The sequence below is a fragment of the Sceloporus occidentalis genome, unplaced genomic scaffold, assembly GCF_023333645.1.
Source record: "Sceloporus occidentalis isolate IW3139 unplaced genomic scaffold, rSceOcc1.0.p SCAF_47, whole genome shotgun sequence".
Taxonomy (NCBI): Eukaryota; Metazoa; Chordata; class Lepidosauria; order Squamata; family Phrynosomatidae; genus Sceloporus; species Sceloporus occidentalis.
Genome location: NW_028317027.1, coordinates 6,569,888 through 6,594,722, shown reverse-complemented (window position 1 = coordinate 6,594,722; position 24,835 = coordinate 6,569,888). Strand labels below are relative to the sequence as shown.

Below are 24,835 nucleotides of genomic sequence, written 5' to 3'. Positions count from 1 at the left end.
GTTTGGTTTATGCAACGCCCCAGCAACCTTTCAACATTTCTTGAATAATGTATTCCGGGACTATTTGGATGTCTTCGTTGTAATTTATTTGGATGACATATTGATATATTCAGTAACCCTGAAAGAGCATCGAGAACATGTACGCAAGGTTCTCGTCCGTCTACGTGAAAATAATCTTTATGCTAAATTGGAGAAATGTGCATTTGAGACTGACACAGTGGAGTTCCTCGGGTACCTTGTAACCCCCCAAGGGATTCAGATGGATAACAAGAAAGTTCAAGCCATCACCTCCTGGTCTTGCCCTACCAATAAAAGAGAGGTCCAACGTTTTATAGGCTTCGCTAATTTCTATCGAAGATTCATTCGTGATTTCTCTAAAGTAATACAGCCTCTTACACTCTTGACCAAGAAGGAGGGTAGGTTCGCCTGGACTCCTCCCGCTCAAGTGGCCTTTGATCGTCTCAAGGGCCTCTTTACCTCAGCCCCTATCCTTGCTTTCCCTGATCCCTCCAAACCTTATATTTTGGAAGTAGACGCTTCTGACTCTGCGATAGGGGCTATACTGTCTCAAAGAGATGGCCCTCAGAACATGGTACACCCAGTTGCTTTTTTCTCTAAGAGACTGACTCCTCCCGAGAGGAATTATGATGTCGGTGACCGCGAATTACTTGCCCTAAAATCTGCCCTTGACGAATGGAGACATCATTTAGAAGGTGCTACTCATCCTGTACTGGTGTACACTGACCATCGTAACCTGGAGTATCTCCGCACAGCTAAAAGGCTAAAACCTCGCCAGGCTCGTTGGGCCTTGTTTTTTAGTCGATTTGATCTTAACATTACATACCGTCCGGGATCCAAGAATGGCAAAGCGGATGCCCTGTCACGTATGACTGAAAGATTTGAGAGTACACCAGACATTGATGAGACCATCTTACACAAGGGTCATTTTCTAGCATCCTTCCCGTCTATGTGGGATAGACTTCGTTACCATAGCACCTCTAAGAGATTTACTGCCCCTCGTTTCTGTACTCGTAAGGAGGGGTTGCTGTACTTCCGCGACAAGATTTTCGTTCCACCTCCTGTACGACAGGAGGTAATCCGTCTTCACCACTCTACATTGGCTGCAGGACATGGAGGTTCACGTAAAACGATGGAGTTAATCCAACGTCTCTTTTGGTGGCCGGCTATGCGCAAAGAGATCCTCGCCTACGTTTCAGTTTGCCAAGTGTGTGCTACTTCTAAGACCTCACGCCAACGACCTGCCGGATTTCTTCAACCACTACCAGTACCTGAACAACCATGGACTGATATTTCAATGGATTTTATTGTAGACTTACCTGATTCACATGGTTACACAACTATCTTGGTAGTGGTGGATCGGTTCACCAAGATGGCCCACTTCTTACCAGCCAAAGGTCTACCCAATTCCTCTGAAACAGCCACTTTATTTCTCAAAGAGATCTTCCGTCTTCATGGCTTACCCCGCTCAATCACCACTGACCGTGGAACACAGTTCACCTCTCGTTTCTGGCGTGCCTTCTGCAAGGGACTACAGATACAGCCCAACTATTCCTCCTCTTTTCATCCTCAGAGCAACGGGCAGACTGAACGAGTTAATCAGATACTCGAACAATACCTACGTTGCTACATAACTTACCTTCAAGATGACTGGATCCAATTATTGCCAACAGCCGAATATGCCTATAATAACCAAACACAAAGGACTACTGGCTGTTCCCCTTTTTTCGCCAACTTTGGGTATCACCCTGCTTCCCTGCCAGCTGTGCCTATATCCGATTCTGTGCCTGAAGCTGCAACGAGACTTCAGCATCTCATCCAGTCCTTTAATACCATACGAACCAACATCCTTAAAGCCCAAGAGTCCTACAAGAACTATGCCGATCGCCTTCGTTCTCCAACCCCGTGTTACCAAAGAGGAGACAAAGTATGGCTCTCCACTACACATCTCCGTCTATCCTGTCCCTCGAAGAAACTTGGCCCTCGCTTTATTGGTCCGTTTTCCGTCATTGAGATGGTTGGTGTCGCTGCAGTCCGTCTCCAGTTACCCAACAAATATCGTATCCACCCTGTTTTTCACGTTTCCCTTGTGAAACCCTGGAGACGCTCGTCAGATCCTCCTCCTCCACCTCCTGTGCAGATTGCAGGAGAGAATGAATACGAGGTTCAGCACATTCTTGATTCCCGCATAAAGAACGGCCGGTTAGAATATTTCATACATTGGAAGGGTTATGGGGTGACGGATCGTTCCTGGGAACCCATTAGTAATATTCATGCGCCTGTTAAACTCCGTGCATTTCACCGTAACCACCCTGATCGCCCCAAACTTGAACGCCCCCGGAGGGGTCGTCTGGGGGGGGGGTTCTGTAAGGCACGTACCGCCCGGCGTACGGTACGTGCCATTCAAGGTCCGGGACTTACCTCCCGTGGCAGACCGCGTCTGCTCGTGACAGGCTCCCGGTCCCTGTCGCCGGCTCGGGCAGTCTGTTCTTCACTCCCCGCGTCCACGCGGGGAGCTGGGGAACACGCCGGCAACGCGGCTCTGGTCCCCACGGAGGGGGCGGCGCTCCAGCACGCCGCTCTAAGTTCCTCTCCTCCTGCTAACAGTATGCAGGGGGGAGGGGGAGGAGTGGAGGCTTCCCCTGGAGGGGCGGCACCTCTGGTGCCGTCTCACAGGAGAGAGATGGTTGGGGGCGGAACCGAGGGCGGAGATCCAGACGTGACGTCAGACGCCACGTCTGGGATCTCAATAAAACCCTCAAGCTCCCTTATGTCGGCGCTCAGATATTCTGAGACGCTCTGTGCCCTACACAGCGTCTCCTGTACTGTGCTCCTTTACCCATTTGTCTCCTGATTTGATCTGTTACCTGACCCTTGCCTGTGACCCGTTTATGCTACCTTGCCGCCTGGACCTGACCCTTGCCTGTGACCTGTTTACTCTACTTCGCCGCCTGGACCTGACCCTTGCCTGTGACCTGTTTTCGCTACTTTGCTGCCTGGACCTGGCCCTGGCCTGTTACCTGTCTATGCTATTTTGAGTACTGCCTCTACCTGAGTTTTCTACTGCGTCCTATCTCTACTACTCTGGACTATTCCGGTTACCTCCAGTAGTCCTGCATTCTGGGCTCCTTCTACCCTGCTAACACAGACACTTGCTGGTGTCTGAGATAATATCTGAGCCATACATGGAGTCCGCGGGGCTAGCTGAGGCCATGACGTCTATGTCTCACCAGATAACCTCCCTTAACCGCTCTGTGGGGGAACTTCAAGCGGAGGTAGCTGATCTCCGGTCTCAGCTACAGGAATTTCGATCCGGATGCCTAGCTCCTGGAGGGGTTTTGGACCCGGAACCTCAGATAGCTATGCCTGATAAATTTTCCGGAGACAGGTCCCAATTCCGGACTTTTCTTACAGCTTGCCAGGTGATGTTTACACTGAAACCCCGCACCTTTGCCTCAGACCGAGCGAGGGTACACACAGTACTTTCATTACTAGCAGGCGAACCACAGCAGTGGGCCCATCACCTCCTCCGCACTAATGACTCGGTCACTGACTCCTGGTCCACATTCCAGTCAGCTTTAATCAAGGTCTATGATGATCCACTAAGAGCAGCTACTGCCTGAGAGTACCTGATACGCATACCTGGGAACTCCCAGCCCATTTTTCCTTTAAATGGGGTTGTTTCCCGCTGCCGTCAGGGGGAACTCCCACTGACACAGTCGGGAACTCCCACTGACACAGTCGGGAACTCCCACTGATGTCATCGGGAACGACCCCAACGTCATCGGGACCTCCCGTTGATGTCATCGGGAACGCCCCCGTCATCAGGGGGACCTCCCTCTGATGTCACAGGAACAACCCCTGATGTCAGTGGGCAGTCCTGGCTGCGTCCCGCAAGGGAAGGTTCCAGGTAGCCCAGGTATGCTTATATGTAGGGATGCGTGTCACAACTAAACACTGAAATGCATGAGTTTTTAATCCCTTGAAGCAGATCATCTGTATATTCATAATGCAATGAAAACAAAATGTCATGCACTTTACCACATTCACTGCATGTTTATGAGCGATGGTATATTAGAAGTACCAGGACTACATTTTGTCATGGCTTCTCGTACTTTGAGCTATGAAGAATAGACTCGCCTAAGCCTGAACTAGCCGTCTGGCAAACCAGAATCCAATGCATTTTCCCGTTTAACTGATTGCCCCATGATACACTGGTCACCTTATAGAGAAGTAACTCCAACAATCATCGTAAAAATACACTTGCATCATCAGAGGGAACAAAATAATTACTACATTTATCACCTGCATTGAGGATTATTTGTTCTGCACTCTATATGCTCTGTATAATAATTGTAACCGCGGGTTTGTTTTCAGGTTTTAAGTTAAAAAAAAACAGCTTGCCTTCTCTTAAAATAGACCATATTTTTTCATGTGAACTTGCAGATTAATACTAAAACTCATATGTAATAAGTCAAATATATTTAGGTTTGTAAATGCAAAGATTAGTACTAGTCAATTGCCACATTTTGGCTCAGGTAATATATAGTAGCTTATTGCTGTTTAGTAATTATAAGATCATTACCTTGCATCATTATTAAAATGTAAAGAAAGATTTTGCAGAACATTGAGTAGCCCCTAGAAAGTCATTGTTTTTCATCAAGATTATTATTATGAATATTTTGAACCAGAAGTGTAGTTTATACCTGTGGGGTTGTTAATAAAGAGCAAATATAAGGTTTTTGTTGAGTTCACCAATCCACTTCTTGTTTTTTGGTTATAAGTTTTTCAAATAATGATCTGCAACAAGAGTTGTTCTTGAATACATAACCTGCAGTTTCACCGAATGATGTTTCATTGGATATGAGAGCCATTGTGTGCACTAATATGCGAGTTAATGCTAGATAAGCATATCTTCGAGTCTTACATTTTATGCTGCTTAAGTGAATTTCCGGCACAAATAAAGAGAAGAGCATTTCTGGTCACATTAATACATGTTTGCAGAGCAGCAATCCTTGAAATAAACACAGAAAAATATTAATCATGTTTTATGATAATATAGAATACAGGGTCAATTTACAAGTAATCAACCAGACCTTTTAGCATATACCATGCCTAATTTTATCCGAAAACAAAAAATGAACATCATGAAGCATCCAACAATGTCTATGCGTCCTGCAGTCTGTGTGGGTTATGGTTTCTGTGTAGTCCTCCAAAAACAACCTCATCAAGTTCTTAGTGCTTAATTAAAAGGCAGTGTTCTTCTCGCCTCTAATACATTTTGCTGTGATGCTACCAATATGATGTTGTAACAGATGTGCAGATAATGAATTGCTTGATGAACCAGAATCTCTCCTTAACCTTTGAACACCCCCCCTCCCTTCTGCGTGACACATATAGCATGGTTGCCAAGTTCACACACCAGCTGGATTGTCTGTGAACAGTGTCTCAAACTTCCTTTGATGAATAATGATTTCTAAAAAGCTCGCTTTGATAATGACAATGTAAATATATCTGAATATTAAACCCTGATACAGGAATAAAGGAATGCTACCAGCAGGATGTTTGTTCTCTCCTGCAACGTAGATTATCTATAACTTATTATGTATGTAGCGCCAAAAGCATTTGATCAGGAGGAAAAGATAAAAGTCATACCTGTTGTGTATATATTAAGAGGAAAATAGTCACGTTGCTAGAATAATGATAAAAGTTTGCTGCGAGGATACTAATATGTTATATAAGGGTACAGCGGTATTAGAATTAACATGGGCTGACAAAATAAAAACCATAATATAACATCAATAATAAAATGTATTTTAATTGGTGAGAAAATGGTAAAGGGTTGCACCAATGTATGGACATGGTTTGCTAACTGTCATGCTAAAGAATTAGGTCTGTGAACAATATGGCTCACAATCATGGAGTAAGCGATGGCGCTTCTCATACATTAACATAAACAAGTTTTTGTGTGAAAACAAACAATGAAATTATCCTCTACATCCAAAAAACTGAAATATGTACACACAATTATGTTTCTACATAATATTATTATGGCATAATACATATTATTTTAGGCATTTTAGCTCCCACTAAATCACTCCCAATGAATCTATCAATGTAGACTTTGGTAAGAGCCATCGCAAAAAGTCCCAAGATTAGTTGTCCTGCCATTGGCTGGAGTATTGCACACGTGCTGACTTTATCATCATTAATACTGACAGTAAGTGCTGTGGATTTGTTATTGCTTGTTGGCATCCATCCATTTTATTGTATTTCTAGTGCCGTCATAGTTTTGGCTTTTGATTTCTTTCTTTTTGTCTTTGTATTACTTTGTTTTCTTAATGAGGCTCTTCTTCATATTCTGATTACCTACAGTTCCTAAATTGTGTGCGTAAGGTTGCTACACATCTACGTAGGTAGTTGCTTGACTTCTGAGATGCTGGAACATTACCTAGGCCTTTTGTTATATTTGCTGACCTGGCTCTTGTTTGTCTTGCCATCAAGGTTTTGAGTATTTCATTAAATTTTTAAGATTCTCTTATATTGTATACAAATGACACACTCTTATGTATAGCACCTGCTTACTTTTGTTAATAGTACCGCTTTTGGGGTGCTGTCTCATGTACACATATAGCACTTTCTATATACAATAACTACCGGTATGTATTACAGAAAAAATTAGTAGTGTTTATCAAACTTTTCCCCCTGTTGCCCAGTTCAGTAATATCACATACTGTACATTTGTTTCCCTACTCAGAGACGGCCTTAAGTGTTCTGGCGCCCTGTGCGGACTACTCCTCTGGCGCCCCCACCCCCCCCAAAAAAGGAAAAAACGATCCCCCCTCTGCCCCTTCTCACTATCTACCACCTCTGCCCCTTCTCACTGCCTTCCCCCCTCTGCCCCTTCTCACTATCTACCCCCCTCTGCCCCTTCTCACTATCTACCCGCCTGCCCCTTCTCACTGCCCCCCTGCCCCTTCTCACTATCTACCCCCTCTCCCTATCCTTACTTACCTTGTTGCTGGAGTCCTGTGGTGGGAGCGGGAGGCGTCCGTCTTCCCGATCTGCCGCGGTGCGCGCTTCACAGCTGAGCGACAGAATAATTCCGGAGCTCAGCATGAAACGTCAGGACAGTCAGGGTTTTTTTGGGTTTTTTTTTACTTTATTTCACATCCTCTATGTTAAATAAAGTAAAAAAAACTTTATTTAACATGGAGGATGTTAAATAAAGTTACAAAAAAACCCAAAACAATGTTTTAGTTTAAGTCCTGGGCAGGCGTCCCTGTTGCCATGGCGCCCTGTGCGGCCGCACAGGTCGCACACCCCTAAGGCCGGCCCTGACCCTACTCATGTACAATGGGGCAAGTGGATAATATTTGGCCCATGTAAAAGTAGCATAGTAATATAATTTCACCTAAAACACATTCAGAAAGGCTGTAATCAATCAGAAGAATCCGATGCTCTTTTGCTTATCATTTCCTGAGAAATTCTTTGTAACAGCCGTTACAGTATAAAAAGCTATTGTAAGAAATATTCTGTTCAGTTCTCCACTATAGCAAATATACAGTAAGTGTAATCGACAAGAAGAAGCTAAGGACAGTGTGAATAAATGTCTATAGTTTACTGTCACAACCATTATTATACCACACGGGCATGTTCTGATAGCTGCCTCATACAGCATCCTGTATTTGAAGAAAATAATGTACACTTGGAATACCTTATGATACTTTCCTATGCTTCATATGGTGCCCTCAAAATATAACTTCTTTCTATAGCTCAGTATAAAAATATATGTTAAACTTCAAGGAAATATACAAGTAAGGTTTATGCGGTATTGTGCACCATCTAGTGTCAAATAATGTGCATAAACATGAGTATATGTTAGCGTGGGAATTATCACTGACAAAGTGATAATAATTTATTTAGCTGACTTCTCTAATAATTGTACAATGTATTATATTGGAAATATATTGCATATTATAACTATATATACAATATCTCACAAAAGTGAGTGCACCCCTCACCCCTAAATATGTTATATCTTTTCAAGTGACAACACTGAAGAAAATGACACTCTGCTACAATGTAAAGTAGTGAGTGTACAGCCTGTATAACAGTGTAAATTTACTGTCCCTTCAAAATAATTCAACACATTAATGTCTAAACCTTGGCAAGAGAATCTTTACCACGTTCGGATGTGATGTAGGACGCACGTTTTGGAGGCGTGGCTGAGCGACGGGGGGGTGAGCAGTGGCGCGAATCTTGCGAAACTCCGGTGATCTTCTGAGACCGTTGGCGGTCTCTTCCCTCGTCCCCTGGATCCGCACCTACTTGTCGGCAGACGGTAGACGGCCCCTCCGATCGCGCCTCTTTGAGCCGCCGGGCACAGAAGATCGGCTGCCTACGCAGTAACACGCAGCAACACGCGGCAGTGAGTTGTCCCAGCCAGTGACTCTGCGGCGTATACGGGGCCGAAACGGATTGGAGTTGTCTCCGGTGTATTCGGCGGTGCGGTCACCCACAAAGGGGCTCTCCCCAAAGTCGTTTGGCGTGGAAAGGAGAGGAGAAGGACGACAGGGGAGCGAGAGCAAAGAAATTAAAGTGTGAAGAAAGTATTAAGCAGGCACAGAGGGGAGATAATCCTTCTCTAAAATGGACCTTCGATTTTTCTCCTTTATTTAATAGTGAGTAAAAGCCTCCGAATTTTTGTATAAACGTCCAATATCAGCCCGAGATTCCACATAATGAATTTATTCTATTAGTTTATCTGGAGCATTTAACCAATATGTTTGGAATAATATCTCTTTGATTATTATACTATTTGGAATGAATATTATATTATATTGCAATCAAGTTAAATTTGCTGCTGACTAATATAACAGCTTCAGTGTTTACCTGTGATTCTACACAACGAATTTTATTTGGAGCACTAAAGCAGTACTTTCCGAATAATATTCCTTTGAATCTTTACTAATTGAAATCCACCTATGGTTACTGTCTTTTATATTAGCTTCAGTGTGTATCTCTGATTCTATATAACAAATTTATTCTCTCAGTTTACCTGGAGTACTATTTTTATATTTTCGAATAACACCTTTTTGAATATTACACCAATTGCAATTGAATTAAATTGTTGGTTACTCTATATATATCCTCAAATGCCGCCTAAAAGGGATAAAGATAAAGAGAGAGAAAAGGAAAAGTCACATAATATAAAGCCAATGAGTTCAATAAGTGGATACTACTCTCCTAAAGCCGCAAATACTTCAAGGAAATCCCTATCTGGGCCTGTGATAACCTCCGATCCAACTAACCTTGAAAGCTCTAATGATTCCATGGATTTAACTTTCAATGAGACCTTAACAAAAGCTTTGGAAACCCTTCGCATACAAATTAAAGCGGATCTTAAAGAAAATATATCAGATCTTAAACAGGAGATCCACCTAATATCAGAGAATGTTGGAAAATTGGCGACCGAATCACAATTTCTGAGAAATGAAATAGAACAACTACATCTACATAATAATCACTTGAAACTGCAACTAAACAAACTTGAGCTTAAGATAACAGAAATGGAAGATCGTTCAAGGAGGAGGAATCTACGCCTAAGAGGTATTCCTGAAGATATCTCTAATGATAAATTAGAGTTATTTTGTAGGAAATGGGCTTCCTCAGTAATTAATGATGCCAATCTGGGAAATTTCCCATTTGAACGTATACACAGATTGCCTAAACCAAGAAATTTTACAGATTTGGAGAAACCGAGAGATGTAATGATTTGCTGTAATAATTTTAAAATCAAAGAACTTTTGATGAAGGCGGCTAGAGCTAAACAATTTCCGGATCCATATAAAGAACTATTGCTGTTTTCAGACTTATCTTTGGTAACTAGAATAAGCAGACGCAAATTTACGGAGGTAACAACCATATTGAGGAGAATGGGAATCTCATACAGATGGCTTTTTCCAACTAGACTTTCCTTTACATTTCGACAACAACAATACATCTTCGAAGATCCAGATAAGGCGAGAGCCTTGATATTACAGAATGAGGAGCCTACGCAATCATCTAATTAATTTATATATATATATTTTTTTATTTATTTTTTTTTAATTTTTTTTTATTTTTTTTTCTTAACATTTAGTTAGCTTTAACATTGTAGCGCACTATTTCTTAGAATATATTTAATTACATAGTATGTTTATATTCTAAACATGCTTTTATCATAGTATAATTTATAAGTATATAGTTTTTTGATTTAGTGCACTATTTCCCAAATATGGCTACACTAGTATATATTTACTTATACAGCATGTATACACTTGATAAATTAAGCACTATATCTTAATTATGTTTTTACTATAGCACATCTCTTAAGTATATAGCACCTTAGTACCTTTAAAACGGATATTATCTACATTTCAAAATTACGCACTTTCTTAAACACTTAGTGTTTTTTGATAATAAAGCACTTAAATGCTAGTGTGTATTATTATTATTAACTTATGAGCACAATGGATTTTATGATATTAATTTATTATAATAGACATGAGGAAATGCTGATTAGATAATTGCACTTTATACGATATACTTAGAACGGATGATATATATTCGACATATCAATAGTTAGTTATTAGGTTCTATATCATCATCAAATCTGGATGACAGAGATTATAATTAATTTTTTTTTATTTTTTTTTTTTTTCTCTTTTTTTTTTTGTTTCTGACTTTTTCGTGTCTATTTCTCCCCCCCCATACGCCTCCACTCGATTGTGCTCTGATTTTATTTTGGTATCAGAGCTGGAGATGCATAGATTGCTGTATCTCTTGTGTATGAGTGTTAGTTATGATAGTTTCTGTGGCGGCAGATGGATGGACTGTGGTAATTTTTTGTTTTTGAACAGACACTATGGGGCAAAGTTCAAAATAAAATGGTAAAAATCAATTTAGTGACTATAAATACTCAAGGTTTAAATACACCTCAAAAGCGTTCATATTTATATGAAATGTTAGTCAGAGAAAAAATATCGATCTGTTTCGCTCAGGAAACTCATTGGGATCAGAAGGGTTATACTTATTGGAAATTTAAAAAGTATCCCATTGTCTACTCATCTAATTTACCATCTAAAAAGAAAAGGGGTGCAGCGATAATTCTGTCTGCTGAGATTAATTTCGAATATATTTTTCATGAATGTGATCCATTAGGCAGATATGTTATACTCATATGTAAACTAAATAACATGGTGTATACACTGGTTAACTTTTACGCCCCAAATGACTACCCGGTAAATTTTTTGAAGTCACTTATTAGAAGAACTGAGGAACTCAATAGGGGCATTTTATTATTTGGTGGGGATCTGAACTCTGTTCCTAATGTTGATTTGGATAGGAGATCAAGTGATAGTAGATCCAACGATAGAGCTGCAGGGACCATAGCCCGGAGATTGTCCACACTTATTGAAAATTATAATCTATTTGATATATGGAGAACACAACATCCCTCCGAAAAAGATTTTACCTTTTTCTCTAAAAGACATTTATCATATTCAAGGATCGATGCAGTGTATACTAACCTATCATCTTTAAAAAATTGTAAATCTTCCCTTATTAGAAATATCTCTTGGTCTGACCATGCACCTGTTATTTTCTCGTTAATCGATCAATCTAATTATAAAACTAGACCGGGATGGAGAATAAATGAATTTAATTTAAAATCTGATTTATGTAAACAAAATCTTCTTAAAGAAGCGCAGCAATTTATTCAGATAAATGATAACGGATCTGTGCAAGAATCTACTTTATGGGAGGCACTTAAATGCACATTAAGGGGATATTTAATTAAAACTGATGCCTTTATTAATAAACAGAAAGGTAAACCTATTGCTGAACTATATATAGTACTTGCAAAGACTGAACGTATTAATAAATTAAACCCTACCTCGGATCTCTCTAAAGAAATAACATCAATTCAGAATGAGATTAAATTTAAATTAGATGAGAGATTGGAACGAATTATTTTGAATACTAAACAGAGGTGGTACTATGATAGTAACCGCCCGAATAAGTGGATAACAAACAAAATCAAGTCAGCAGTCCCAAGACACAGAATAAAAAAATTAATAGTAAATAAGGAGGTAATTCTGGATCCTTCACAAATTGCAGAAGCATTTAGAGATTACTATAAATCCTTATACAACCTTAGATCAAGAGATGTTTCATTTACTCGTATTAAATCTTTTCTTAGTAAGCTCCCAATACCAAAATTATCTAGAGAAAAAGCAGAAGAGATTAATAGACCTTTTCTATTAAGTGAAATAAAGGAAGCCATACTAAATTTAAAGAATGGGAAATCTCCTGGTCCAGACGGTTACACAGCAATGTTTTACAAAGTTTTAGACCCTTTGATTTCCCCTCTTCTGTTGAGATTTTTTAATAAGATTGGAGAATTGGGTGTTGCTACTAAAGATTTTCTTCAAGTGTCTATTTGCCCAATCCCAAAATCAGGGAAAGATCCTTGTTTTATTTCCAATTATAGGCCGATTTCGCTGATAAATGTTGACGCAAAGATCTATTCTAAAATCTTAGCAAAAAGATTAAGTAAAGTAATAATAGATCTGATACACCCTGATCAATCAGGATTTATCAGTGGCAGAAATGGGGAAGATAATACCAGGAAATTATTAGATCTAATTGCCCAGATACATAACACCTGTACTCCCTCAGTTTTCTTGGCCTTAGATGCCGAGAAGGCATTTGATAGGGTAAGTTGGAACTTTTTGAGTGCAACTTTAGATGCATTAGGGATTTCGGGTTTTTTTAAATCAAGTACGATGGCTTTATATACTATACCTACTGCTAAGGTCACAGGCCCTGCTTTGAATTCTACATTCTTTAATATTGCTAATGGTACTCGGCAGGGATGCCCGTTAGCTCCCTTGCTCTATGCATTAACCATTGAACCTTTGGCGATTCAAATCAGATCGATGCAAGAGATTGAAGGGGTGAATATTAATCAGCAAATTTTTAAAATAACATTATACGCAGATGATATTTTACTTACTTTGACCAATCCAGAGGTATCAGTCTCTGCAGCTCTGTCAGCTATTCGAGAGTTTAGCTTATATTCTAATTATAAATTAAATTTTCAGAAAACACAGGTGATCTCAGCATATATGTCTACTTCTCAAAAGATTTATCTTAAGGAACAACATCATCTGGATTGTTCAAAGGAGTCCTTGGACTATCTCGGAATTAAGATAATGTTTAATTTTAAAAAACTAATCTCTTGCAATTACGAGATTGTAGCGAATAATCTTGTTAATTTAATAGGGAAACTTAAATCCGTAGAACTTTCTTGGCTGGGAAGAGTTAATATGGTTAAATCTTATTTAATTCCTAAAATTTTATATCCTCTTAGGATAATACCACTTCGGGTCCCGGCGTATATTTTGGATAAACTCTCAAGAATACTGTTATCTTTTATTTGGAAAGCGGGTAGAGCTAGAATAGCTCAGAAAACAATTAAGAGTAGTTATAGACATTTGGGTCTGGGGTTTCCAGATATTAGAAGATTACATGAAATTGTAATGTTCACACACGTATTACATTGGAATATTAAAAAGAACCTTAACTTAGGTTGGTTATATTGCGAACGGAATCAAACAAATGAACAAGATTTATTTAATCTTTCTTGGCTTGGACCATCTAGTTGGAAAAAATTAAACGTTACGAACCAAGTTATATTGGATACCTTAAAAACAAGTTATAAATTTAGAAGGTCTGAAAAACCAGATGCGCATTTTACGGGTTTTACACCTTTAAAAGTCCTCAACTATCATATTCAGAATATTAATCTTAATAAATGGACTTTAAGTAAAATTTGTACACTTGGCGATTTAAAATCAAATGATTCATTTCTTAGTTTTTCTGAGCTTCAATCTAAATTTAAACTTCCTGAGAATGAATTATTCACGTATATCAGAGTGATGCATTTTTTGAATACTCAGATAGTTTACCCACCTTTAGAACTTGACATATTTATTAATAAGCATTATAAGAAAAATTTAATATCCTTGATATCATTACATTTAGATACCCAGGAAATTGATGTACTACCCCTCTCAGTAAGGAAATGGCAAAACGATTGCGATGTTACTTTTCCTATGGAAAAATGGGTGGATACTTGGTCGCAAGTTAGAATCGCGGTACACGCGATTAATATTCAAGAGATGTTTTTTAAGCTTCTCCATCGCTGGTACCTAGTTCCGTCCCGCTTAAACAAATTCTCCAGTCTAAATTCTAATCTATGTTGGAGGTGTGGATATGAGGAGGGGACCCAATTTCATATATGGTGGGCCTGTTCTAAACTGGATAATATTAAGATGCAAACTGAGAAACTTTTTTCCTATATATTCAAATGTAAATTTGTTATTCATTCTTATATTTGGCTTTTTCATTTATGTCTTCCCTTCTCAGAGACTGCACAAAAATTATTAACAGTCAATATTTTATTGGCTATTAAACTATGTATAGCAAGAGCTTGGAGGAAAGACGAACCTCCTACTTGGAAGGAAATAACTGAGCAAATAAATCATCAGGCTAAGATGGAAAAATATTTTTCTTTGAAAAATCAAAAGATCTCCAAATATAATCATGTATGGTCCCCATGGTTTAAGTTCATTGCGGAGTCCCGTTTAGATAATCTTGACTCCTCTTTTTAGCAATTATTTCTCTCTCGGCATTATATATACTATTGCTGTATATGTTTTTTTTCTTGATTTTTACACACTAATTTATATTTACTTGTGTTCTGTGAACACCCCTATGGGTATAGTGTCTCGAAATCTTTCTATCTATAGCTATGGATGTCCATGCTCTGCCGCTCCATTCTGCTGCCACATGTATGTGAATGTGTCCTAGTCAGTGTAGTGACTGGTTTTGTTTGGTATAATCTACTACTTTTGTATGGTATTGTACAATTATCAACCTAATATACAAGAGACGTGAATCCCGATCTTGTATATATTTTTACATCTTGTACGTTTTTGTACGATATTCTATGCTGCATATATTTTCCAAACTTTGTATGATACTGTTTGCGAATGTATGTTTTTTTATATACTCTAAAAAAAAAAAAACAATAAATTATCGTATAAAAAAAAAAAAATAAACCTTGGCAAGAAAAGTACACCCCTAAGTGGAAATGTCCAAAATGAGCCCAAAGTGCCTTATCCTTCTTGGGCATGGAGTTCACCAGTGCTTTACAGGTTGCCACTGGAGTCCTCTTCCACTCCTCCATGATGACATCACTGAGCTGGTAGATGCTAGAGACCTTGCGCCCCCCCACCTTCCGTTTGAGGATGCCCCACAGATGCTCAATAGGGTTTAGGTCTAGAGACATGCTTGGTCAGTCCATCACATTTACCCTCAGCTTCTTTAACAAGACAGTGGTCATCTTGGAGGTGTGTTTGGGGTTATCACGTTGGAATGCTGCCCTGCGGCCCAGTCTCTGAAGGGAGGGGATCATGCTCTGCTTCAGTATGTTATAGTGCATATTGACATTCATGGTTCCCTCAATGAACTGTAGCTCCCCAGTGCCGGCAGCACTCATGCAGGCCCAGACCATGACACTCCCACCACAATGCCTGTAGAAAAGACACACTTGTTTTTGTACTCCTCACCTGGTTGCCGCCACACACGCTTGACACAAATTAGTTTATCTTGGTCTCATTGGACCAAAGGGCATGGTTCCAGTAATCTATGCCCTTAGTCTGCTTGTCTTCAGCAAACTGTTTCCTGAATTTCTTGTGCATCATCTTTAGAAGAGGCTTCCTTCTGGGATACAATTTGATGTATGGTCTGAGCACTGACAGACTGCCCCCCCACCCCTTCAACCTCTGCAGCAATACTGGCAGCACTCATACATCTATTTCCCAAAGACAGCCTCTGGGATGACACTGAGCATATGCACTCAACCTCTTTAGTCGACCATGGCAAGGCCTGTTCTGAGTGGAACCTGTCCTGTGAAACCTGTGGGTCTTGCCCACCGTGCTGCAGCTCAGTTTCAGGTTCTTGGCAATCTTCTTATAGCCTAGGCTATACCCCCAAACTCCCCTTCTCCTATACCATCACTTGTTTTAAGTTGTAACCTCTATCATGTTGATTAGTATTGCTTCAGACCTGATAAGGAGAGGATAACTCTTGAAAGCTTGTCTTTTAAATATTATGTTAGTCCAATAAAAAAGGTATCACCGCATACTCTCCAATACACTGATTTTTTGACATCGTATATATATATACACATTTGTTGTGCAAGACTGGAAATTATTTTTACTATTGATACTATTTAATTTGCCACTCTGAATTTTGAGGTGGATGCTTGCTATACTATCAATAATAGAGCTTTTTGTCTTGCTCTCTTTTTTTTTTAGATTTGATGTTGACTTAACAGAACTCCACAGCTGGATGACACGCTCTGAGGCTATTCTGCAAAGTTCTGAATTTGCAATCTATAGGAAAGAAGGAGACCTCACTGACCTCACAAAGAAAGTAAAAGTAAGATATCTCTGCTTAACCCTCTAAGTGACAGGGGTGTGAGTATTTTTTTTTTAATAATACCATTCAATAATACCATAATAACATTTGGCATAACACCATACATCCCCCATCTAAAAAGGTATTTTCCCCATCATTCCCCGGTGTATGTAATTTCAAATATAGTAGGAACAATTAAATACTTTTTTCTGAAAAGCCCTCTCCTTAATAAATGTGTCCAATATTTGTGATGTGTCCTATATTTGTCGTTATGCATGTATGTAGATTAAGCATAACACTTATGAAGGTGACAGTACTAAGCATATTACATTGATGGCATGGGACACACAATGCCATACTATCTAAGATCAGTCTTTTGGACATCTGGTGCACCCGCTTTTCCGGTTATGGCTCTGATGATTGTCACCTTTATAAAGGCATTTGATGGGTGTGTGAAGGGGCATGAAACCAAGATTATATAATCTTCCTTTCATGGTGACAAGCAGATCTAAAAACAGATCAACTGTCTTTAGAGAGATGTCGCTAATCGGTCACTGACCGATTTCTCTTTTGCTTTTATCTTTATAAGAGTAAGAATTAAAATGCATTGCTTCAACAGTAGTTGTGACCTATCAGTGACACAGTCTTGCAAACAAATTATACAGTGTGTCATTGTAAGTCTTAATATTTATTGTTTATACTACAGGCCATAGAACGTGAAAAACCAGAAAAAAACAGGAAACTGCAAGACGCCAACAGAAATGCTGAAACCTTGATGGAACAGATGTTGAATGGTAATTAATTTATTCTTGCTTGAATCATCTCTTTTGGAAACAAAAACTAAGTGAGCATAGAGTTAAAAAGTGAGCTTAATTAATATTTTAGTTATCGGACTAAGTCAGAAAGTAATATTCTGGCATATTATCGCCAATATATTCATGGGTTTGGCTTAGCTAGAATAGATATAATGACAAGGCAACCACATTTTCTGGACACATGGATAGAGACAGACATTGTATCACTGACCTACACTTGACAAAATATGATTACACATATGTGTATATATTCCATTTGTTGTAATGTATTGAACAATTTGACATTTGTATTATTGTATTTGTGAAATGTTGTAATTAGTGGATGCTGTATCCACTTCCATGATATGATGTCAGAAAGCATTTTAGTATGTATAAGGTGAATTCATGCTGCTTGTCTGAGCTAGTGTTTGGACAGGTGTTATAGGTCCTGAGGCCCTTATACTTCCCTTGACACTATACCAGATGGTAGAAATTGACACAGATTTTGCATGTCACTGTCAACATCAGGGGCTTCTGTTCTGTGTGTGAATTTTGTTGTTTCACGTTGGAGAAAATACTGTTTTATTCATATGAATCAGCATTTGGTGACATTGTAAATACACTATATGGACAAAAGTATTGGGACACCTGACCATTATACCAACAGGGACTTTTATGATGTTGCATTCTAAATACATAGACATTAATATGTAGTAGGTTCCCCATTGCAGCTAGAACAGCTTTCACTCTTCTGGGAAGGCTTTCCACAATATTTTGGAGTGTTTCTGTGAGAAATGTGCATTATGATAGCTCTACATAAAACATGAGAGAGAAAAGACCCCAGCCCTTGTGACCTCTAACCCATCCAGTTCCCAGTGGGATTGGTGATTTAAAATTATTTTAAGAAAGAGTTCCTGGCATGGCCTTTCCGGAATTGGCAAAATGTGCAATTTAACATAATTTGCCAATTTTGGCAATTCCTACAAATCTCTGAAAACAAGGAGGGACCTTCAACATAACAATGAAAAAGAGCTTCTTGTTCTTTTGTCTTTTTTCATCTTTCTTTGCCCGCTGCTCCTTGTGTCTTCTTTCTTCACCCCCTTTTTGAACCTGGATTCCTGCTGAATTTCTGCAAAAGGGCAGTGCCTCCGGCCACACCCTTTTGACGGGAAAAGCATTTGTTTCTCTGCAAATCTATTTGCATTATTCTTGCCTCTGTGTGCACTTCTGTAAAAGGGAGGAGCCATGGGGACAGCTTTTCCCCATTCTGCTTTTGCAAAAGTTCATTGGGAGGTCAGGTTCAGAAGTGAAGGAAGAAAAAAGACAGGAACAAGAAGAGGCAAGAGGAGCTGCTGTGTAAAGGACACAGAAGCAGTGGTTTGAGAAGGTAGGGATATTCATTCATTCATAGAAAGTGTGAATGAGAGTGTTAATGAGAGTGTGAGAGATTATGGAAGAGAATGAAAGAGTGAATGAAGGTGAGTGACAACAAATTTTGTTACCAAATTGCTATGAACCGAAACAAAACTTGCCTAAAAACAAATTGACCAAAAAACAAATAAAAAAATGTGTCGGAGATGTTTTTGTTCCATTTGTATAAGTGTATTAGTGTATATCTGAGTTTTGCTAGTGCAAGAGCATGCAACCTCAGTTAACTTGAATGACCACAGGCCCAATTGTATCAATGTTTCGCATTATGTTTTTCATTCAAATACCACTTAGTTGCAGCACATCAACCTAATCAGTGATATCTTATTTTTCTCTAATTTCAATTGTTAATGACAAGCATGTTTGACAGGTTGCCAGTTAATGTATCAATTCATGTGCATTTGCACATGATATTCTTAAGAAATATCGTGCAGACTAGTAGAGAAGATGATGAACTAAATGAATTGCACTATACGTAATGACCCATATCCCTTTGGAAATAAATTATCAGTTCACTATTTCAGCTGCAGTTCTGAATGTATAATGTAATTTTATTATGGTTAATGTCTTCACCTTGTTTAATATGCATTAATAGAATTCAGACTTTCACACCTGAATGGCAGTCCAAATGTTACCAGATTAAGTAGACATAATTTGTTTGCAAAAGAAAATTGAATTGGCCCACAGCAAGCAAGAAAACTGACAATAGGAAGATGTTGCCAAAATATAAAATCACATAGGGACATAAATGTTCCCACACCTGAAAACATATGGAGCTAGTCGCTAGGGCCTGAAAAAGTAAACAATTAGAATAATGATTAAACAGAATGTATTCGATGATGAGCTGTTTGAATTGGGTTTTCAAATTAGCTTTTTCAATTTGTACAGATCTAAAGTTACCATGATAGGCAGATACCACAGCCTTTTAGGTGTCCAAATTGAAAAATCTACATTAAGGAGTGTGAACATAGAAGTTCACACTGTGGGTAGGAACACTGGCCACCCACCTACCTTACGCAAAGAGCAACCTTGCAGTGCTCAGCTTCAGAGTGTCATGAGGAGACCATGTGGGAGCTGCAATGGAGGTCTATACTGCAATTACATAGACCCCTGTTGTTTTTACAGCTCCCTGGCCAAATTAAGGGACATCACTGGAACTGTGGGGCAACCATAGAGGACAGTGTCTGACAACATGGACTGTCCCTCAAAAACCAGGCCACTTGTCAGGTCATGTGATATGTTGGTGGCCTTCCAAACTGAAACTGCAAATTGAGCTGGTGGTTTATGAGAATGCAAAAGAAGACTGGAACATTGTATTGGTTACATTAAAGCAGTGGGATAAGGACTTGTTTGTCTAGTAAAGCAGGCCACACATATTACACATCTTAATACAAACTGTTGTATTTTGTGAGTACTTTGTGCTGTTACAGAAGATGACTGTAGTTAAAAAAAAAAGTAAAGTAGGAGTTCCCCTTAAAGCACTGCTAATCCAAACCTAGAATACAAATACTGAGGTCAGTATCACTCTGCACCGTGGTAAAGAATATCCCAATTGGGCCATATGACTAATCTGATTTATTACAGTACTGAACAGGTTTATTAAACCAGGAATGAGCATGTGATCTGGACTCCATAATAACATACAAATCACAACTGAAATTCATTTCATTTCATTAACAATGCATTATGCAGGAGACCCTCACTGGGGTTGATTTGTGAGTTTCTAAGTAAATTGCAGTACACAAATGTCACATAACGCTTATGTGAAATTCCATTGGGGATCATGTAACAATAAGTAGCAAATCACATCTTCATCTAGAATTTCTGTTAGAATACGCTCAAACAAATAAATTTATTTTTTCCAAGGGAAAACCTTTAAGTGACTTAACCTTTATTAATTGTGCTTTGGTTGCCTGGGACTTGTTGCTATAAATGTGTGGAATGACAGATTTGGAGACAAGATTGTATTTATATGTTTTTTTTTTATTTTACTGGTAAGAAAATGCTTAGTGCGTCAATTTACGTTGAGCTCATTTTAATTTGCATCAGTTTAATATATCAAAACTATGACAAAATATTTCATAATGAAAAAAGAATAATATGTAAAGAATTTGCAACTGAATATTATTTGGGGCAGTAATTTTAGTTTTCACTGTTCATGCTTTATGTTAGAATTCGTTTTATGTATAAAAATATTCAAATCGAATCAATGGAATGTTCCAATTAATTGAAACATTTGTAGATATGATAAAAACACGCGTTTTTAAACTTTTATACAAAACCCCAATACTCTAGTGTCACCCTGACATTTCCATAGTTAGAATCGGGAAAGTCAAAGCCCATGCGACATCCTATTCTAAATTATTCTCAATCTGAACTTTTTTGGTGCATTGAATCAAACTATATATTAGTTCAAGAATGACACATTTCCTCTGCAAAAGAGGAAGAAAGATAAGAAAAATCCAGACATTTTATCTTAATGCATCTCAGAGGCCACTTGTGTGAGATAAAATTGTTGTCTCACCAGGTGAGCAAGTGCAGGCCTGGACTACTTCTCTAAATGAGTGCCTCTAAGTATTCCAATCAGCTTTTTTCTTTGCTTAAATTAATAAAGTGTTTTGCTTACAAAATAGACTGTGCAATAATAATATTTTTTCTCTTATAGATGGCCTTAACACTGACAGCATCAAACAGGCCTCTCAACATCTGAATAATCGATGGACAGACTTCTGTCAGTTGCTGAGTGAAAGACTCTCCTGGCTGGAGTATCAGAACAGTATACTCGCCTTTTATTCCCAGTTACAGCAACTGGAACAGGCAGTCATTTCTGCTGAGAACTGGCTAAAAGCACAAAGTACACCTGCGGAAGAGGCAAATGCAGTCAAAATACAATTAGAAAAGTGCAAGGTGAGTAAAATTGTTTGTTCTTAAGTTTCTACTATGCCGTATTTATTTGGGGTTTCGCCAAATTCTGTTAAGAGCAAAGATTGCTTGTTTCTGACTATAAATACGGAGCAGAAAAAAACACAACTTATTTTCTTGAACATTTTACATTACAAAGACACATTCATACTTTGGCCTTAGAAATGATCCTTGGTTCTAAAATAACAGGCCTTTAAATATATCCCCAATAACTGTATTAAAAACTCCAAATCACTAAAGAGAACATTGTTACTTATTTCTAATAAATAACAATTAGGATTTGTCTTCTTTTCATGTTTAACAGCAGTTTGACACCTGGCTCAAAAAACATTAATAACTGCACCGTAAACATGTCACTGTTCCAAGTTTGTGTTTGTCTTCCAAGTCACCAAACCTTTAAAGCAAAAATGTCAGGAACGTAAGCAACAATCTTGTACTTCATCACTAATTCTTGTCTTTGATGGCAACAACAATATTTTATTGTGTGGCAAAAGAGGTTAAACGATGTAGGTTGCTAGCTCTACTTTCTGTAACTGCGCAGTCTAATGGTTCGAAAGATCAGTTATAAGACATACTAAGGGAAGGTTTTAGGACTTGGAATAAACTTTTATATATAGCACATTTCATGAACTTCATGATAAGTGGCACTGCTCCAGTCAAGAAAACTTATTGGCAAGATAACTTTGGCAGAAAATCTAGAATTTTATGTTTCTAAGATCTCTGTGCTGGTTACAAAACATCCCATACACAATTGTATTACACAGTGACATCTGTAATATATGGAAGTAAGTAGTTGTTGGATTACTTATACCCTTGGGACTAAGTTTATTTACCTGCTGTGTTGGCTACATGTGTTTTAATTGCTTTTTGCTGTCAAAGATCATAGAGTAAAAACTATTGTTACTTAACAGATGGTAGTGTCTCCAGGTCAATTTGGTGGCCATCACAGTGCATGGGGCAGTGGCATAGTCTGCCCTAGGCCGATTAGGCAGAATATGTCACTACCCCATGCAGCACAGAAGGTAAATGCATGGCTGCATGGGGGAAGTGGTCCATAGTGAAAGAACGAAGGAGGAGGGGAGAGACAATGTTTTAGCAGAAGCAGATTTGGCTGGACCATCAATAGAGATCCCAAGATAGATGTGGGGATGGAGGAGGAGAGAAGGTGAAAGTCATGTAGAAAAAAGAAATAATTGGGAATAAGGCCCAGGAGGAATTCACAGTGGCAAACATGGAAAGTTAAGGAAAGAGATTGATAGAGTGAACTTCAGAAGAAACAAAATAGAGGGAATTGGTGGCAAATACCAGCAGGTACTGCTGGGAGAGAGAAGGCTTCCCTCTCTGTGTGTCTCCAAGTGTAGTGGTGTGGCTGAAGTTGAGGCCACCTTAAGACACAGAGCAAGAGAGGTAGTGCCAGTGGAGGCATATTTCAGTGAGAGCAAGCAGGCTAAACGAAAAGGCGATGCACAGTTTGCTAAACACAAAGAATGCATTCTAGGGGCCACAGGAGAAAAGAGTGCTGTGGTTACAGTAGAAAGGTTTGAGGAAAGGTGAAGGGTTTGTTAAGGGATAAAGGAAAATAAATATGTTTCAGGAGAGAGAAAAGAAAAGCCGGAAGTAATTGTGATCACATCCTTTAGTTTAACTACATCTTAACTTTAATCTGTCCACTAATTATGAGTTAATTTGGGATGAGGCCACCATAGCCACATTTCCAGGCAAGCTTGTTTCCATTGAGGGGCATGTAGGGAAAGAGCAGAAGAACAATGCAAAAGGATAATAATAATAATGCATAAGACAAAAGAAGAGTGGGTTTTACAGTGCCAGCTCGGCCATACTGGCAAACTGAGGTTACAGGGCTGATCCAGGCTACCACTGTAACATTTTTCATCTAGGATGCTAAAAAGGGCCAGCACTGGGTTTGTTGGCACAATATGAGATTATAAAAGAGGGATAAGATAAGGAGCAGGAGAAGACAGATCATATCAAGCTGGCATCCTATTTAATTCATACAAATTATTCTGTAATTACAGTGGTGATGGAGTACAATTAGAGTGTCCATTTTTAAAGAACTTAAAAAATCTGTAATGGGCTTGTACATTTTGCTTTATTTTGTTACTCTGAAGCACATTATGCTCTCCTTTTGTATCCAGTTGTTGCACTTCCAGTTGGTTTCTATTTCATTCTGAACTCTGCCTAATTTATCCTCTAAGATTTCTCAATAGTTTAGACATCGTCAAGGTTTTGAAGGCATATCATTACAGGCCCTTTGCATTCACTTAGGGCAAATTATGTTATACATAACAGGGCATCTAAGAACTGTGTATTCAGAAAGACAGAACACTGAAACATATACCGATACAGTATATATTACCTTTTCAAAATGATGATAATGCAACATATTTTTTTGTAATGTCACACTTTTGTCTTAAAAGGAATGTCAAAGATGTGTGTGCTCAGGTGTGAATAACACCTGTGCGAGTAAGCTCTTTATTAATTATCTTGTCTGGTTAAGATTTTTTCTTCAGACCATGTTCATTTGAATACGCTTTATAATGATTGTTTCATTCATTGAAACAGGATGAAGTTAGCCATCTGTCAGCTCTTAAACCTGAAGTCGGATCCTTACAAGTGCAAGGAACACAACTGAAAGACAAGGAACACAGGCCAATGTTCTTGGATGCCGATATAGCAGCTTTTCTCAACCATTATAATCTAGTTCTCTCTAATTTACAGTCTAGAGAAAAACAGCTCCAGAACAGTAAGTGCTACCAACAAAGCATATGGAACTGTAATTATTGAATAGTAATAAACTATAAGGATTCTAATGGCACATTTAAGTGAACAGAATGTTGTTGGATGATCATTGCTTAACTTATTAATTATAAAAGAAATATATTCTCAGAAATGAAATTCAAATACATGGAGACCCAGATGTTCTCTGGGTGTACTCTGACAATAACTGCCAATTATTTGTGCACCTACACTTAATGTTATTACCCAATGATCTACATATGACTAATAGTCATTACACCAGTTTGTTTTCCTTTCTACCCAATACAAAAAAAATTCTACAATAAAAAAAAATTATATCCTCTTAGATTTATTCCAAACCCTTAAAAACAAATCTTAAAGGATTG

General features: G+C 38.6%; 1 protein-coding gene across 1 annotated transcript in view; it reads left to right on the top strand.

The window, feature by feature from the left end:
• The window catches only part of LOC149289279 (dystrophin-like), an 874,963-nt gene that overhangs the window by 292,550 nt on the left and 557,578 nt on the right, over positions 1 to 24,835 (top strand). The window contains 4 exon segments of the mRNA XM_089490922.1: positions 16,449 to 16,572; positions 17,258 to 17,345; positions 21,439 to 21,680; positions 24,276 to 24,456. Coding sequence (XP_089347048.1) covers positions 16,449 to 16,572; positions 17,258 to 17,345; positions 21,439 to 21,680; positions 24,276 to 24,456 — 635 coding nt within the window.